Genomic DNA, 20,031 nt, shown 5'->3' on the forward strand with positions numbered 1-20,031 from the left:
GAACTTATTTTCCACTAAATTGCAATTTCGTAATTGGTAACAAATTCAAATAACTAATAAAAATTAATATATATAATTACGACTTTACACCCGTCCAATATTGGTGCAACACGCTCACTTGTAACAGTAACCATTAGTTGCACACTTTTCTACATCATTTTGGTTCATTTAGGTAGCAACTTATATCTTTTCCAGTAATTAGGAACATTTAACCGCGGTCGATTGTTAGGATTTAGGGAGGAGGGGGAAGGGTAGTTACACGAACTGGAGAAGAATTTCTTGGCTCTTCCGATGAATTTTTTGTGAGAAATTCAAGGTCTGCCATTGCACTTTCTACAACATTCTGTTAAATTTTCAGACGTTTCTATTTTGCTCCCCTGCTATGTATACTACCTACGTCCGTTGGTAGTGCAACATGACATGAAAGTTACACGCTGCAACACTCAGTATACAGTGGACAAATGTTTTGTCTCATAGTTGTTGTTGTGGCGCTCAGTCCGAAAACTGCAGCCCTCCACGCTAGCCTATCCAGGGCAGGTCTCTTCATCTCTGGATACCTACTGCAATCTACATCCATTAGAACCCGTGTACTGTAATCCAACTTTGGTCACTCTTTGCTATACTTACCTCCCACACTTCCTTCCATTGCCCAATTGACTGTTCCTTGATGCTTGATTACGCAGTCTACAAATCGATCCCGTTTTTTAGTAAACTTGGGCAACAAATTTTCTTTTTCTCCATTTCGATTCAATACCTGTTCATTATTTATTCGATCGACTTATTATTCTGTAGCACCACATTTCATTTGTCCTCTTCTTCTCTGATCTGCTTATCATACACGTTTCACAAATCCTACATTCTTAAAACTCTTCTTAACATTTAAATTTATTTTTGGTGCTAAAAAGCTTATCTTCTTCAGAAACACTTTTATTGCTGTCATCATTCTCTATTTTTAGCATCTCTGCTTCATCCATTCTCCTTTATTTTTCTTCCAAAATAATAAAATTAATCTACTGCTTTTAGTTTCTTGTTTCCCAGTGTACTTACTTCACCATCGCCTAATTTAATGCGAGTACAGTCCATTACCGTTACTTTATTTTTGTTGGTGTTCACCTCACAATACACGCCCCAATTTTCGAATATCGGGCTATTACATCTAATCCGGTCATTTCGTTACCTACAACTGAGCCTACGTACTTGTTACATCACCACCCCCACCCCAGCCGCCCCTCCACCCACGCATAGTACCTCCCAAGTTTTTGTATATGACTATAGCAACACAACAGATTGGCTAGAAAATCCATAATTAATCCAAGGATAAGTAGAAATTGCTGTCCTAATTCTTCATTCTGCGTATCTACTGTAAGAAGTATGTTACTTTTAAAGGCCTTATTGATCTCTCTTGTGACCACAAAAATTGTCATTACATCGCTGTGCGATTAAATTCGGTTATGAAGCCACCTTCGGGTGAAGATTTAAGAGGTTTCTCTACTTGAAATCAGTACCGCAAAGCGGTAGTGCCACACAACCTACGCAACTGCTGCAGCCATTTACTTGCAATCATAGGGGGCATTTCAACATTAGTGCACTTGATTTAGTTTGTGCTTATGAAAGTCTCCTCATACATAGTGGAAGATTCTTCAGTTTCATCAAGAATTGAGTTGCTGTGTATGAAGCTCATGTCCACATCTACAGTTTCTTATACAATCCTGGGTGCAAGAGTGTCTTACATAATCGTTGCCGAACTTATTGGTGTCCACAGAGTTAAGCGTGTTAACTTACATCACACATTTCGAAGCGTTTTACCAAATCGATCCCTTACGAGATCTGACGAGGAACCCCTTGAGTGTGAAGTCGGAAGTTCAGTCTTCAGTAAGGCTATTTGAAAGTGTTGTGTTAACAATTATGATAGGAGAAATATTACCTGTTAACGATTCTCCATATTCTCTGGAGGGCGACAGAAAACGACTGTACGGGAAGTGCAGAGATAGCCAGAGGTGTATGTGTTGCACATCACAAAATGGACATCATCGACATTCAAGAAATGTTCTAAACAAACCACTAACTTGCACCCTGAACACCAAATGAAAAATAGCGTGCGACAATGATCACAAAGGTTCGCACCATCAAGATCAAAGGCGATCTTGTTGGGAGTTTCAAACCTTGTATGACGTTCATCTAGGTATCCACTCTTAAGGGATGCGTATAGAATCATATTGGGGTATCAGCGTGACGATAACTGATGGTATGTTATGGCACCCAACCAATCTGTCATGCAGCTTATCGTGAAACTGGTTATTCTCTAAGGCGCAGTTGAAGATAGTCACGGAAAAAAAACAAATATCCAGCGCCTGAACTTGTCCAACGGTTCCAGGTAGTATGAAGTGCAAAGTCACACACATTTCAAGAGGGATGGTTTGACCTAAGGGAGTATTATTTTTATACGCAGACCATAAATCGAGCAAAAGTAAGTTATTTAGATCAACAAGTGGCCAAAAGCAGTGCTCATACCATAACGCAGATGATGTACTCTTACTCCAATTTTCCTATTCTTGCTTGCCGTGACGTAAGTATTCCCTACTGCCTTTGCAAAATCACACACACGAGAAAGAATCGTAGGGGACAGAGCACCTCCTACTTTTCTCAGCAAAATAAACAACTTTGCAGCCAATTTACCATCTAGTTTAACGATCGACATAATTATACACGAATTCGTTAAGACATTGATGTTAGCTGATGTTAATACAACCCTCTTGGCACCACTAATTTCCAGGGTTCCTTTCACACGCAGTTCCTCTTCAAATCACGATTGGTCGGAGTTGAAAACAAATTCCTTATCGATCGATTACAAAAGTTTGTTTCTCTCATCTACAAATATTCGGGCTGATTCCTCAGTTCGCTGTGCATCGTCAAATTGACGCTTTGTCTGAAATTTCGTTATCTTGTGTCTTGCACTTCTGTAGCACTGTTTGAACTTATGCAACCATCCACTACTTCCCTTGAAATCGCTGTAACTTAACGTCGCTCGCAATTCGTTGTGCATAACGTAGTAGCTCACTGTCACGCACATCCTGTAAGTTGTTTCGAACTTCCTCGAAACGCGCAAACACCAACTTTTGTATCAAGTGCGCCTTGTGCTCTCTCAAATATCCGTAGTTTTTCTTACGCACTAAACGGCTACGTGGTCATATTGCTGCTCACTTATTCGAAATATGCTCATAATTGTTTTTACTATGCTGCAGATGATCTTCCATGTACATAATTATGCTTAGTAGCCGCTCCTTGGACAACGATTGTCCTTAACTACGTTTCACTGGAGGAGGGATATGCTATTTCCTGTCCGACACGGATGACCCGTTTCAGCATTACTTTCGCTTGTTAAGCACGTTTCATCATCACTGTACTCCTTATGTACTTTGTCCGTACAGTCGAGCTTATACGGCACCACACATTCCACTGACTTATCTTGCAGAAACGCTAATATCTTATCTGCCACTTCTTTCTCACTATGTGAAATTTCTTGGGTTCCTTTCTGACGAAATGTCAACTTAAGCAACTGTTGTTGTAGATATAATGTAATGTTTGTTCTGTTTATCGTTGCCATTGTTCTGCTTTGTATCAACACCACTAGCACTGTAGCACTGTTGTGAGTTAGTCAACGACTAGGCAGTTCAACTACGCTGCCTAGCCTCACACTGCACTCGCCATTCGATACATCCAGTCCCGCCCCCTGCTGCTATTAGCAGCCAATATTGTGGTTGTATGGCAGACAATATGTGGGGCGACCTCGCACTCAAGGGGTCTCCTGTGATTGTTTGTCAATGCTATCTTCCGCTTTACACATTGCCCCGCAATCCCAATTTTTTCTTCTTTTTTACAGAGTTACTTTTAGTGAGCCCTTTCACTGCGCATGATTATAGCACAGGGTTTTTGACTGCGTATGTCGTTTTACTTTCAATAATACCGTGTCGTATTCATTTAGTAAGAGAGGGGATCGTATGGTTTACATTAGGCTGCGGAGGACCCTGAGAAACCAAAACGCTCCTTAACTCCCTGACCTCTGGCACAAGTTGTTCACCGTATTGTCTTTCATTGCGTCACAATCGTGCTTCAACATTTTACAAGAAGTCTATGGCACAAGCTCCTGACTGGGCTACTGGACTGACTGCTGGTAGAGTGCAGCGTTTCTTCACAGCAGTGGTGTCAGTAGTAGCGTGGTAGGTCAATCGTCCCGTCCACATATACTCCAGAGAATATCCACGGTACTTGTTTAGTGTAGGGAGTGGACCTGGGACCATCGTGGAGGGACGGGGAATATTTTACCAGAGGTTTTTACTTTTTACATACATTAATTTCCAAATTTGCAAGCAAATTTTCGAAACATAAATTACTACAAAAATGGCCTTAAATTTTAGAAAACGAGCTAATTTTAACTCAGAAAGCTTTTCAGTTGCTAGACTGAGGACTAGCTCACATGGACAGGCTTGAGGCCCTACCTGAGGCGGACAAGGAAAGAAATCCATTCACAGGCAGAGCATACTTTTTGTAAACAAGAAATCGAATCGAACTCCGTTCTTGAGTGAACTGATAAAACCAGAAAACCACAGAGAGTGGGGCAAGAGGGAAGCGAAAAGGTCGCTAAAAAAAGAAAAAAGGAAAAGGACAGAGAGCGAGAGAAAAGCAGAAATATTAACTTTCTCAAACCTAAGTGTCGGAGACTGAACGGAACAGTACATCCGCTAGCATAGCAACAGTCTGTGAAACTGTGTTCACGATCATTGTGCTGATTAAAATGCTGATAATGGAGGTAGTATCCGTCAGTTTTCTATCACTTTGATGTTACCTCTGCACCTCAAAATTACAGCGTTTGTGTGTAAACGTACTACACACATCTAAAAAAGTTTTGCATCGCCTCGGTTCCAAGAGTTCCGGAACCTGTACAGAAAATTGGAATAGAGATCAACATAAAGATCATTTCCGCCCTTTTTATCGCTCATGAAAACCACACATTGCATGTTGTACCACCATACAGCGAGACCTTCAGAGGTGGTGGTCCATATTGCTGTACACACCGGTACCTCTAATACCCAGTAGCACGTCCTCTTGCATTAAAGCATGCCTGTATTCGTCGTGGCATACTATTCACAAGTTCATCAAGGCACTGTTGGCCCTGATTGTCCCATTCCTCAACGGCGATTCGGCGTAGATCCCTCAGAGTGGTTGGTGGGTCACGTCATCCATAAGCAGCCCTTTCCAATCTATCCCAGGCACGTTCGGTATGGTCCATGTCGGGAGAACATGCTGACGACTATAGTCGAGCGATATAGTTATCCTGAAGGAATTCATTCACAAGATGTGTACGACGGGGGCTCGAATTGTCGTCCATGAAGACGAATGCCAAATCAATGTGCTGCCGATATGGTAGTACTATAGGTTGGAGGATTACATTTACGTATCGTACAGCCGTATGGATGCCTTCCATAACCACCAGCGGCATACGTCGGCCCCACATATTGCCACATCAGGGAAAGTCCACATGGCCGCACTCGCTGGACAGTATGTGTAAGGCGTTCAGCCTGACTGGGTTGCCTCCAAATACGTTTCCGATTCTTGTCTGGTTGAAGGCATACGCGACACTCAACGGTGAAGAGAACGTGATGCCAATCCTTAGCCGTCCATTCGGCATGTTGCTGGGCCCATCTGTACCGCGGTGCATGGTGTGATGGTTGCAAAGATGGACCTCGCCATGGCCGTCGGGAGTGAAGTTGCGCATCATGTGACCTATTGCGTACAGTTTGAGTCGAAAAACGACGTCCTGTGGCTGCACGAAAAGCATTATTCAAGATGGTGGCGTTTCTGTCAGGGTTCGGCCAAGCCATAATCCGTAGGTAGCGGTCATCGATTGCAGTAGTAGCCCTTGGGTGGCCTGAGTGAGGCATGTCATCGACAGTTCCTGTCTCTCTGTATCTCCTCCATGTCCGAACAACAACGCTTTGGCTCACTCCGAGACGCCTGGACACTTCCCTTGTTGTGAGCCCTTCCTGGTACAAAGTAACAATGCGGACGTGATCGAATTGCGGCATTGACCGTCTAGGCATGGTTGAACTACAGACAACATGAGCTGTGTACCTCCTTCCTGGTGGAATGGCTGGAACTGATCGGCTGTAGGACCCCCTCCGTCCAATGGTCGCTGTTCATGCATGGTTGTTTACATCTTTGGGCGGGTGTAGTGACATCCCTGAACAGTCAAAGGGACTGTGTCTGTGATACAATATCCACACCCAGTCAACGTCTATCTTCGGGAGTTATGGGAACCAAGGTGACGCAAAACTTTTTCTGGTGTGTGTATATCAGCTACCTCCGGGAGAAACTGCTGTAGAATTCCTTCTGCTAGATCTGCTGACAACCGTAAATCGGTCTGTAGAATGTCATGTAAGTCGTAACGGCAGTCGTCTCTTATCATGACCATCTCCTTCCTTGACCTTGAAGGAATCACACCCACATTCATCGGAAATAATATACAATGTAAACAAACGATGTACAAGACAGACAATTATCTCATGACAGGTGATTGTCGTAGAAGGACTGAATCGTCTTACATTTTGTTTGTGGGAGTAAATACTTCACTGTGATGGTAGTCTGATACATACAGTCATGGCACTTCTGGTATCTGCTACGTTGTGTGCTATTGGGTGTAGGATGTTGCGGTTATATGTAGATGAACTGCGGGGAATGCCCTACTGTGTGGCGCTGTATCAAAATTCCAAAAGAATCTTCTCCATCATGTCTGATACAGTTTTAGGCAGTTTGGACATACACTGAATCGTTTCGTTTTTCGTAGTTGGAGCGATTCTGAGCTGGTGGCAGGATTTGGTGAGATTCCACATGCAATATGCAAACATTTCTCTCCGTGTGCTTGACAGATACTGCGAAACAAAGAGGTGAGCTAGTTTTCCTTTCACGATCTTAGTACAATATCAGCAGCAAGCTGTTAAGTTCAAGCCTCAAACCCTGATGCCTGCACACGTCTCTTTCCATCAAGAAGTTCGGTTTCTTTGCGTTGGCCAGTGAGATTCTTATTGGTAATATACTTTTTTTGTAATTACAAACTGTAAGAAGCTGTGATAGATGATAAGCTGATAGCTTACCGAAGCCATTGATTAAAGCCATAGGCATCTCTCAATTACGCGAACACTGACAACAATATCATTCTCCAGACTTTGATAGTGTTAAAGCTATATCACCAACTAAATACGTAAACGGTATGCTCTTGAGAGATGAAGTACAGATAAATGTGTGAAATAGCGTAAAATGATCATGAAAACCTTTGACAGTTAGAAGGGGGTGGTTCTTTGACTTCTTCGAGTACAGGATAAGTGGATGGAAGACTTGATTTGTTCGAATGGTTCTCGTAAAATTCCGTGTACTCTAAAGGAGATAACGTAGACAAAATTAGTACAATCAGTTATACAGTTGGAGTTGTTATGAAGCAAGTACTACAAGAAATATCGATCGAAAACATACATTCAATGATTTTTCAGCAAATGGAAGTAGGCTTCCACACAAATCGCTTACAAGTGCGAAAACCTCTCACAAATCAGTAGCATCCGACTCTCGCCTCTCTATGTCTTGCAGCACTGTAAGCGACTTCTGATTCGTGGCCGTGGCCGGCTGCAGTCACAAAGTGGCCTGCTGTCTGCCTGGCAGGGTACATGCGGCCTGGAGTATCGGACTCGTGAACACTCGAGCCCGTGAACCACACTTTCGCTACGCAGCTAGTACTCTTTCACGTCATTCTCCGTTCGGCAGCCTCTGCTACGCTTTACGTCGACTAAATGATGTTGCACTCTCCTGCAGATGAGAGAATCTATTTCGCCTTGAAATGTAGTGTACAAGTGGGATGTCGAGCACTAATCTTGCAAAAAACGTCGTATTTCCCTGTCATATGTAATCTGCTGCGTTCACCTTGTCACTTTATGTAAAACATTTTTGCTCTCAAATGTTGTTGATTCATGTCCAGAGCATACAACTTCACATGTTTGATGGAACTGGGTAACTGACTAGGTTACTGCAAGTGTAATGGCTGCCATCCATCGTACACATAAATTCTTCGTCTTATAACACAATCTTTGTTTCTTAATGTTTCTGAGCCACTGTCCCTCACCCGCTTCTCAGAATGAAAAATGTACATTTCCCAATTTTTTTGGGCCCCCTCTGCAGAATCGGTCGTCGTTTTTGACTCCGGGCACATTGGTTCAAATGGTTCAAATGGCTCTGAGCACTATGGGACTTAACATCTGTGGTCATCAGTCCCCTAGAACTTAGAACTACTTAAACCTAACTAACCTAAGGACATCACTCACATCCATGACCGAGGCAGGATTCGAACCGGCGACCGTAGCAGTCGCGCGGTTCCGGACTGATCGCCTAGAACCGCTACACCACCGCGGCCGGCCGGACACATTGGCCTGTGGCTGCAGTACCACCATAAATATACAACAGGGGAAAAGTGGAATTCCTATTCTGTACTTCTCATTAATCAGTTGAATTGGCATTACGTGTGCGGCGTCTCTGGTCACGGAGCAGTGGCTTAACTCCAGGGCGAATGGGACTCGATGCTTGCGCCCCCAACCAGCCCAGCGTGGCGCAGCACTACGCACAGCAGCGGCTGCCATTGGCTGATGGTGCTGCGAAAACTGGCTACGTGATTGGTGGCGTTCAGAACTCACTTGTCTGTTGCGCGCTCTGAGGTGGTAATGGCACACTGAGTGGACTTAACCCTAAGGGAAGCCAGTTCCAAACTTACGGCGAAAATTACTTCAAGTGTGATGTCAGAGGGCTGGGGATAATTGTTTCAACTTTAACGTCAAAGAGGCAACTGTTTAAACTTTCACAGCAAGACTAACAACATTTTTATCTTATGGAAAGTAGGCTCCTGATTTTTGAATTGCACTGAATTGGAATTTGCATTCGAATTGCAATTTTAATTCCAAACTGAATTTGAATTAAGATGGTTCTGTATGAAATGCGTGTGGGATAGTGCACCCGTGACCTAGGGGTAGTGTCTTTGAGTAGTAACCAAAAAGTCTTCAGTCCCTGGTTCGAAACCTGCCACTGCTTAAATCTCGAGCAAAAACCATCAGTAACGGCATAAGAATTTATACTCATTCTGACAACGATCTTGTCAAAGAAGGCGGAGGTACAAAAAGAGGTTCAGAGCACTCTCTTGTCCTTGGGGTAGGAAACTGCCGCTAAACGGCGGAAGAATCAGTAATGATTAATGACATGAGGATGCAGAAGGCAATGAAAACCATTGCATTAAAGATAAATAAAGTGTATCCACAGGACATGTGACCTGTAATTCAAAAAGTGTTATGATGATTTCTCCACTGGTAAAAAATTCTGGACTAGTTCCCATGTGGGTCTAGGGGAAGGTATTGCCAAAGGGGAGGTGACCACAAGAAAAAGGCTGAATAACCAACGAGAGGGTAACTTTCTATGAGTCAGCGCCTGGAATTTCAGAAATAGGAAAGCTACAGAATCTGTAACGAGAAATACTAATGCTTAACGTAGATTCAGTTGGGGTCAGTGAAATGAAATGCAAAGGACGACAACGATGTCTGGTCAGACGACCATAGGGAAAATGTCAGAAGTATCGGCAAACGGTGTAGCGGGAGTAGGATTCATTATGAATAGGAAGGTAGCGTGAACAGTTCAGTGAGAGGGTTGTTCTCATCAGAATCGACAGCAAACCAACACCATCAACAATAGTTCAGATATACATGCCAAAGTCGAAAGCAGATGATGAAGAGACAGAAAAAGTATATTAAGATACTGAACGGGTAGTTCAGTACGTAAAGGGAGATGAAAATCTAATAGTCATGGGGGGACTAGAATGCAATTCTAGGGGAAAGGGGTAGAAGAAATTGTTCCAGGAGAAATTGTGCTTGGTAGTAGGAATGAGGGAGGAGAAAGACTTAACTGAGTTCTGCAATAAATTTCAGATGCTAACAGCGAATACTCTGTTCAAGAACCACAAGAGGAGGAGGTATACCTGGAAAAGTCCGCGAGGGACAAAAAGATTGCATTTAGATTGCATCATGATTAGGAAGAGATTCCGAAATCATATATTGGATTGTAAAGCGCACCAAGGGGTAGATATAGACTCACGTTACAATATGTTATTAATGGAGAGTTTAAGAGACTACACAGAAAGAATCAGTGGGCAGAGAAGTGGGCTATAGCCATGGCGATAATGACTAGATCAGTAGGCAGTTGAGTTGAAGTGGAATGGACATCTCTAAAAAGGCAATCACAGAAGTTGAAACCAAAAACTTAGGTAGCAGGAAGGTAACTGGGAATCAATCACGTAACAGAAGAAATACTTCAGCTGATCGACGAAAGAAGGAACTGCAAAAGTGTTCAGGGAAATTCAGGAATACAGAAATACAAGTCACTTGTTGTTGTTGTTGTTGTGGTCTTCAGTCCTGAGACTGGTTTGATGCAGCTCTCCATGCTACTCTATCCTGTACAAGCCTCTTCATCTAACGGTACCTACCGCAACCTACATCCTTCTGAATCTGCTTAGTGTATTCATCTCTTGGTCTCAATTTGCTGACAAGAATAATATAAATGGTAGAATGGAAAAGGAAATTGAGAATCTGTTAGATGACGATCAGTTTGGCTTCAGGACATGTAAAGGAACCAGAGAGGCAGTTCTGACGTTTCTTTTGATAACTGAAGCAAGACTAAAGAAAATCAAGACACTTTTATAGGATATAACGATCTGAAAAAAGCTTTTGCCAATGTCAAATGGTGCAAGATGTTCGAAATCATGTGAAAAATAGGGAAAAGCTATGGAGAAAGAACGAAGTGCATGGATCAAAAAGGATGTAAGACAGGGATTTAATCTGTCGCTCATACTGTTTATTCTCTTCGTCGAAGAAGCAATGACGAAACAAAAGTAAGGCTCAACAGTGGACTAAAATTCAAGGTAAAAGGATATTAATAGTAATAATCACTGATGACATTGCTATTCTCAGTTAAAGGGAAGAAGAATTGCAGTATCTGTTGAAAGGAATGAACAATCTCATGACACGGAGATCGACTGAGAGTGAATGGAAAAAAGATGAAAGTAACGAGAAGTACCAGAAATGAGAAAGCGAGAGACTTCAGATCATAGTCGGTCATCATGAAGTCGATGAAGTTAAGAAATTCTGCTACCTAGGCAGCAAAATAACCCATGAAGGACGGAGCAAGGAAGACATAAACAGCAGACTACCATTGGCAAAAAGGACATTCGTGGGCAAAGGAAGTATATTAGTATCTTAATTTGAGGAAGAAATTTCTGAGGATGTATGTTTGGAGTTCAGCATTGTATGTGAAACATGGACTGTGGGAAACTGGAACAGAAGAGTATCGAAGCATTTGAGATGTGGTGCTGCAGAAGAATATTGAAAACTAGGTGGACTGATAAGGTAAGGAATGTAGGAATGTGGAGGGTCTCCACAGACTATGAGAGGCAGGGAATATGTGGAAAACACTGATAAGATTAAGGGGCAGGATGACAGGATATCGGTTAACACATCAGGGAGAAACTTCCATGGTACTAAAGGGAGCTTAGAGGATAGAACTGTAGAAGAAGACAGAGATTTGGTGGGATACAACCCTCAAAGCTGCAAGTGCTGCTGTGAGATGAAAAGGTTGGCACGAGGAGGCATTACTGGGGGCACACATCAAACCAGTCGGAAGAGTGAAGACTCAAAAAAAAATGGACAATTTGAATTTCTGACCATTTTAAACTCAGTGAAGAAGTGATTGGCAACAATGCAGGCTTTTCCAGCATATACTGTATCCATCATCTTGGAGTCTGACATCAGGCTGGAGGAAAACACAGGTGGCCATCTCCAATCGCTATTTTGGTTTCTGACGTCACTGAGGTTGTACTAATATTCCAGGGTCCAGTATATTCGGTCGCCATTATGTATTATGGTATCATTGAGCCTATGCCGGTAACCCCGGTCGGCCATCTTGAATTTCTGATTCTGACACCAACAGGATACAGCACATTTTCGATTCCATGACTGCTTATACTTAAGACAATTGCCCAACCTTCACAGCGATGTCTTTGTAGTTGGCGCAAACATGGGCTATTTTGCAATTCCCGCCATTTTATACATAGACTGAGTAGGCTATATCAGAGCAGGATGTTCGAAATCTGATGACAGTGCAAATTGTTCGGTATGCAAATTTTGTTCAAAATTATGTAGACGGAGAAGCAATATAAATGGTCCTACAACACGATACCGACAAATTTTGAGGATTTTCGAAGGGTGCCGTAAGGAACAAGGTCAGGTTAGGAACCCATATTTTAGTAACGTCATCCAACGAGGCTACAGTGCATCAAAGCTATAGGCCCAAGCACCTGTCGCTAGGCCATCCGTTCGTCAGCAAACATGATTTCGTTCGCTGGCGGACCGTAGGCGAAACATCTCGCAACGTTGTTTGTTATTCAGGGTTCGGGGCCGCTTGCTGTGGTCGGCAGTGGAGAAGATAGAGCTAGTTGTTGCGTAAAGCCGCCTTGTCTCCTACGAATGCGATGCTCTCATTCCTCAGTGAATGTCAATTTCAGACACGTGTTTCCATCCGCAGTTTATTTTTCTCCAGTGTGCTGGAAAAGGTGGAGATTTTCGAGGGGTCCAGGAGAAAGATAAACTGTCAATTTAAACGTGTGTTCGAAGGTTTCATTGACTAAGGTGACACAGAACTGCATTCACAGGAGACAAGGTCTGTCTAGGCAGTAGCTACCACGAGCTTCTCCACTGACTATCGTGGCAATCAGTCGCAATCACAAAACACCAAACAACATTGCGAGACGCTCTGCCTACGATTCGTCAGCTAAAGGGGTAGCCTACAGACAGGCGCCGGCATCTGCAACTTCGACGCTCTATAGTGTCAGTGCATGATGTTTCCAGACACGGATTCCCATCCTTGATTTGTTTCTCACAACACCCTCTACACCCCCGCTAATTGTATCGATATCGTTTACTAACAGCCTGTATATGTGAGAAATAATGTGTAATTTTTTATGGCTTGTTACTTGCTTTTAGCTGTTAATGTTTTATTTTACGATTGCAATTTCAGCGTTGTGCCATTGTCAGGCACCTGCAAAACGCAATGCAACGTAATGAGGACATCGTAAAGTGGGATTAATAGTACATACAAACAATTTTGCAGTTTGTTAGTGTGGTGTCACCGCCAGACACCACACTTGCTTGGTGGTAGCATTTAAATCGGCCGCGGTCCGCTAGTATACGACGGACCCGCGTGTCGCCACTGTGAGTGATGGCAGACCGAGCGCCGCCACACGGCAGGTCTAGTGAGGCGTACTAGCACTCGCCCCAGTTGTACAGCCGACGTTGCTAGCCATGGTTCACTGAGAATTACGCTCTCATTTGCCGAGACGATACCATAGCCTTCAGCTACATTTGCTACGACCTAGCAAGGCGCCATTACCAGTATAGATATTGAGATTCTATTAATGTATCATCAAGAGCGATGTTCTACAAATGTGGATTAAAGTTAAGTATTCCTGAAGCTACGTACTTTTCTTTATAGCATTCATTACGTATCCTGTTTCAGACCTCACGCCAGCCTGCGTGAGTTTAAGCGCGTGCCTTTCGGCTTCCTTTCATTGTGTCTAGGCTGTCTTGTCTAGACACAACAGTTAGCATTCCAACAGTTCCAAGGATTTTGACATGTAGGTTGACGTTAGGCAGAGATAACAACGTAATACGCACATCAGTATATGATTTTATATACTGCAGTTTTGCAGTTTTTAGCACTTTGTGTATATCACGACAGCTTGACACATCTAAAAGTGTGCTCTTATAATACATTAGAGTAACTGACTAAAACAATCGAGAAATTTTTTATTGCTAAGGTCTGTTTGTTTATTGAGTATGTATTGTGGTTGTTCTTTGAAAACACTCTAAATTCTGATTTCTTCTAGAGCGTCCATTAATCTGTCTTGCTCTACCCTAAGTATTCCTTTTAAAGGTTCCTCGATGCTGCTAGAGTTATGTTTGTAGTTTCGAAGATGTTCACTAAATGAATGTCTACAGTTCTCGAGTATGTTTGTGTGCTCTCTGAATCTGGTGGAGAAACATCTACCTGTTTGTGTCCTAATAGAAGGTTTCATACTCATCACATTAGATTTTATAATTCCCTGGTGGTGTAAATGGTTTTTATTTCATGAGTTGTGTGTCTGACAACTTCGTTGTTCGTGCAAAACCCTATTCGTACTCTAGCTTCACGAAAATTACCGGCTCTTCTATCTGATACGGTATCGTAATTAGCTAAAGCGATGTATTCCGTTTTTTTATGGTTCTGCTTTACCTTATTATGGCGCTATGACTATCAGACAGAACAAGCGAGAAGTTTTCTAAAACTAATGTGCAAATCGAGTTCCGTCGAACAACAAAATAGGGACCATATTCAGACACACCACTCACGAATTAAAACCTATGCAAACATCGTAATGCAGAAGTTACTCCAACTCAAGTGGGAGACACTCAAGCCCCCGTCCTATAGTCCTGATCTCTCCCCATGCAATAATCACGCCGGTCGACGATTCCAGGTGGTTAAGGGTGGACTTCTTCACGCAGACGGGTGCTGTGTTTTAACAACGGGTGTCTTCAACCATGTGCGTCGGTGAGATGATCGTCTTAATGCTCACGGCTATTTTGCCTGATTCGCATACCGACTCTGAATTATACGACTCTTGAACGGAAACCTTTCGATCGCCCGTTATGATATTCATCGTAAGAAAGTAACTCCGACTATCTTCATATTTACAAATAAAGTATTCCAGATCGAACGGCTAATGTCGATCAAAAATCATTTTAAAATACGGAAAAGCTTATGTTCAAGTAATCATCAAAGTTTTCTATCTATAAACATCCGCGACTGTATACAATCGATATTTGAAGATTGACAGTCTAAAGACTACAAACAAGTATCTAAAGAAGCAACGCTATATAATTAAGAACTTTGACCAATAGATTCACAAGAACCGTAAATGATGTATTATTCGGCAACAAGCTGTAGATTTTCTTGAAAGAATGTAGACTAATCCATGCAATACTCACAAAGACGTATTTCCGAAAATAGAAGTCGCGGTGTTGTCGTTCATTCTTCCCTAATTCGACATCGAAGTGCAAAAATTGTTTCAGTTAAGTGATTAAAATACAGGAAAAGTGAACAGCTCGTGGCTAAGATTTGAATAATGGGATCACTGTTGCTTTTGGTAACTGACGACTGGTGAGGACACACAGAAAATATGCAGCATATCCGCATGTCGCATTTGTCAAGATCATAGTTTCCCATTCTGTTGTGTTTGAAATATTACATTTATTTTTATTATGAGGTACATTTCTCCTCAGGCTTGTCTTATAAAATGATTTCTACATCTTCTGGTATCAAAAATATAGAGCTTTTTCTCTGCTAAACCAAGAATGTTCCATACTGTTAATAATCGAATATCTTTCAAAGGTTTCTTCAGCAATTTTTTTCTTGTTTACAACTTTTTGTACAGTTATCTGCCATTGCGTCTTAAACTTAACTCTGTTTGTGCTAAAAATTAATGAAAAAGGATATCCCAGTTAACTGGTAAAAAAGCTATCACAAGGCAAGATAACAATAAGAGTAGTCGCTTAGAAATAACATGCTTATAGTGTTGCTCATGAAAGTCTAGTGCACAAGAAGGAACGATTTCAAAATGCTACCAGTCAGTTGAAGGCAGAAAGTAGCTAAATAAATGACAGCTGTGAAATTTAAAATTATCCCAGCCAATTAAATGTTCGAAGAGAAAATCTCTTCGAATAACAAATGACACTTTCTAAAATATTTCAGTTTCTAGAACATGACTATAAAACTCTTCTGCTGACTATAAAACTCAACTGTCCACGTTGATAGGTGAAAATGGTATATTTGTGCTGTAGTGTGCGGTAGTATATAATATACAGCTGTATGAATCTAATTGCAATAAAATTAATGCTTGCTGATTCCATACCATACAGCAGCGTGTTTTTCTTATGCCCCAGGAACATGTATTGTAACTACCACTCATATTATGCTACACCACTTATTAGTGGCAACGACGATAAGCAACATACTGTATTAGTCCATAGGAAGCAGATAGTCGGATTTTTAGAACTCTCCTAGACATAAACAATAGATACCAACCAATTACGTTCATGCTGCACATTCACATTCTATATTCGATAAGGAATGGTTTAACATTTTCCTTCGACATGCATCTCTGGATTGACTGGTGCAGTGTTTTATTAAATTAAAATGCTGATAGTAAACACATGTGCAGGGATATGTGAAAGCCCTATTCGGAATTTTCTACTTTCTACAGCAGAGATTCAATTATATTCTTCCCATCAAGTGTAATTAATGTGATAGCACAAAGCCATCGAATTGCTGCCTACTCGAATACATAAAGAAGGGGAACACACGTTTGGCAAGATCATGTGCATTAAATTATGTAAACGTGTAACATGTATGCAAGACAATACCAGTTTTACAAAATTTTCAAGAAATTTCAAATTTCAATACGTATAGGAATCTATACTCCATAGCACTAAAATCTACAAAAGGATTAAATACTAATATCTCAGTGTTATTAAATGCAGGGACGATATTAAAATTATCACATTTAGCTACACTGGTATTTCGTTCCACTTTCTGCAACTGATTTTGATAGATGCAGAACAGTAATCTCTGGAGTACTATAAGTCAATCTTCACACTTTAAATTTTCATATGGACATGGAGATTTGCGGTACAGAAAGAGATCTGGATTTATTTGTATTTTACACATCAGATACAGTTTCTTCAGTGATCCAGAAGGAATAATCGACAAGTTCTACTTTACGTCTGTTAACATCTCACTGCTTTATATCTACAATCATATTGTACCACATATGGTTGTCTACTGTCTTGAATCATACCTCCATTATTTGGTTTAAATTACTTACGTTGTTTTTGGTCAGGATTCCCAGACTTACGTTGCAAAATAATATATACAAATAACTATTTCTAATGAAGTATTCATGCATTTACAAATTTGTTAGTTATGTGAAGCTAGAATCTTGCGTTGTCTTTTCATGTACAGGTTCTACTCAAGCCAAAATCGTAATAGAACATTTGAAATTATCTGTTGTTTGATTTACATAGAGAACCAATTTTATGCAAATTGTACCTAACGTTCTAAGAATTTGAAGGAATTAGAATTTCAGCTAATGTTTTGTTCTAACTGCAGCATAAGCAAATGTTCAGACAAGTATGCTTAATTTAACAAGGAGAGTAACATATCTTATGTAAACTTGTCACTGCTACGATTTCACATGACGATGTCCAGACAACTCCATTATATATTAAACTAAAGTAACTTTACTTATTTGACTAATTATAACATATTCTCTAACTATTTACATTTTGATTACATTTCAGAGACATTTACATGATTGAAACGGCAATAAATGTTAAACATATTAAGAAGCTAACAGACACCATTAAAGATCTAACAACATACATTAAACTTCGACATACAACATTACATAAATGTTAAACATGTCATCTAAATTTTTATGCACTAACTAATAATAACTTCTAACAGTTACCATTTGCGGGCACTGTAGCTCCTATACATCTACTGTACATAAATGTAATCAAACTCGTTGTCAGTATTCACTGACAATCGCATTTCAGTTTGTACTAACATGCTTCAATACAATAAATGAATTACATGTTTATGTAATAAATAGCTCTGGACCATGAAAACTAATGGATTACCTAGATTATTATCGATGATCTTCACATAATTAGTGTTGCATAGAAGGTACATGTTATGGTCACAAATGAATCATAAATTTACACGAATCAAAGTTTTTGAAGATATTTTCCTGTTGTCTAAACGACACTCACGACCACGGGAGATGACATTTTATGCGAAACCTGCCCCTGTAGATACACATGGAATATTTTTCACTATCAAAGTGTTCACCTAATGTCTGTTCTTTTCGCTAGGAACATTGCAGTAATCAAAGGTTGATAACTTTGCGAGCAAAAGACTTTTTCTTGTATTGCCTATTATTGTTTTATAGAACAGGCAGTTCTAATCAGTGTCAGTTAGTATTTGCACTAGGTTCGACCACACAGAGATAATTCACGTTATGTGGAAAACAAAAGTGTGCTTCCAGTATTTAACAATCTTTTCAGTGATGTACGGAATCACATACACTGGCTCTCTCGCTGTGTCTAGAGATAGTCACTATATTATGACAAATTTTTAGAGAATAGTGCTGTGTGTTTCATGAACCCGCTAAGGACAGAACTGAGATTCAAGATAGTCATCTTGTAAAATTTGCCATATATCGTCATGTATTCACATGCAGCGCCATATTATTACACAAGTATTCTGTTTCGATAGAATTATCGCAAAAGACCTATTTAATTTTCTCCATTTTGTTAATACACCTGTAGGAAGTAAATGCATTGGATGTTTAATTTGGAGGCAGCCTTCCATTTATCACATTCTATTGTTTTTAAGATGAATGAAATTGGGAAAACATTTGTATTTTTGTTTCACTGAAACACGTTGATGGAAATAACGGTTATTGTCACTGAAACAGAAAGAAACGAGGGAAAAAGATGTATTTAGTTGTTTGCATTGGATAGGCAAAGATAACGTGCTCTTTCGGATTGGATTACGGAAAGTCTGAAATGTAGTTGACATCAGCACAGTTTTGTTCCATTGGAAACACTCAATGAACGCCTACATGTATTTCATTCAAATTTTATTATGCTGGACGTGACATAGGACAGTATCATCTTCTGCGCGCTCATCCTAGCTTTCTTCTCAGTGAGGGTAGTGAATGTTCGGAGTAAGCACAACACAGCTCCACAACTCGATAGTCTGACAGCATCCTCCACTTCTTCTGGAAAAATGAAGGCATTGCCGGATGACTTTGGGAACAGTTCAGTAGTTCCAGCGGTCCAACGCAACGCAATGACTTTGGACACTGTTTCCTTTTTTTTTTTTTTCAGCTACCAAATTCTATATCGGGTAGTCTAGAACGAGGTAATGGTCCACATAAATCGTGTTTATTCGAGCACATGTGCGCATCAGACACTGTTGCCCCCAGTCTGCTGATGTGGCCCACACACTCCAGGTGAAACTGTGACCGCTGCAGCAGTATACTGCAGGGCAGACGACCCTGCACAGCTTTCTCAGTCGCTACCCCTGCCACCTCTACATCAGATTGTCATGCGGGCAGGCTACTGGCAGGAGCAGGAGAGGACCGTCATCTTGGGGAAGCGACGCAGCACCACCACCGAGTTGTCGTTGTAGAGCAGCGTCAGGTCCGACAGGGCAGAGGGCGCGCAGCACGGCGCCGGCACCTCGTCCTGTCCCAGCGACCGCACCAGCGACTGCAGGAACGCGTGGTTCGTCCAGCCCAGGCTCTGCAACACAACACAAGGGGGTCGCGCTTTAGGCTTGCCAGTGGGGCCCTGAGGCCTAGTGATCTCCAGAAATACAGTACTGGTAATTAAAATTGCTACACCAAGAAGAAATGCAGATAATAAACGGGTATTCATTCGACAAATATATTATACTACAACTGACATGAGATTACATTTTCACGCAATTTGGGTGCATACATCCTGAGAAATCAGTACCTAGAACAAGCACCTCTGGCCGTAATGACGGCCTTGATACGCCTAGACATTGAGTCAAACAGAGCTTGGATGGCGTGTACAGGTACAGCTGCCCATGCAGCTTCAGCACGATACCACAGTTCATCAAAAGTAGTGACTGGCGCATTGTGACGAGCCAGTTGCTCGGCCACCATTGACAGACGTTTTCAGTTGGTGAGAGATCTGGAGAATATGTGGCCAGGGCAGCAGTCGAACATTTTCTGTATCCAGAAAGACCCGTACAGGAGCTGCAACATGCGGTCGT

The 20,031-nt window shown here is 41.4% G+C and overlaps 1 protein-coding gene across 1 annotated transcript in view; it reads right to left on the minus strand.

Annotated features, from left to right (window-relative positions):
• Nucleotides 1-15,477: 15,477 nt before the first annotated feature.
• Nucleotides 15,478-20,031, minus strand: part of LOC126156646 (histone-lysine N-methyltransferase, H3 lysine-79 specific-like) — a 715,177-nt gene continuing 710,623 nt past the window's right edge. The window contains exon 8 of the mRNA XM_049916323.1: nt 15,478-19,532. Coding sequence (XP_049772280.1) covers nt 19,347-19,532 — 186 coding nt within the window. The 3' untranslated portion in view covers nt 15,478-19,346. The remainder of the gene's footprint in view (nt 19,533-20,031) is intronic.

This window comes from Schistocerca cancellata, chromosome 2, assembly GCF_023864275.1.
Source record: "Schistocerca cancellata isolate TAMUIC-IGC-003103 chromosome 2, iqSchCanc2.1, whole genome shotgun sequence".
Lineage (NCBI taxonomy): Eukaryota > Metazoa > Arthropoda > Insecta > Orthoptera > Acrididae > Schistocerca > Schistocerca cancellata.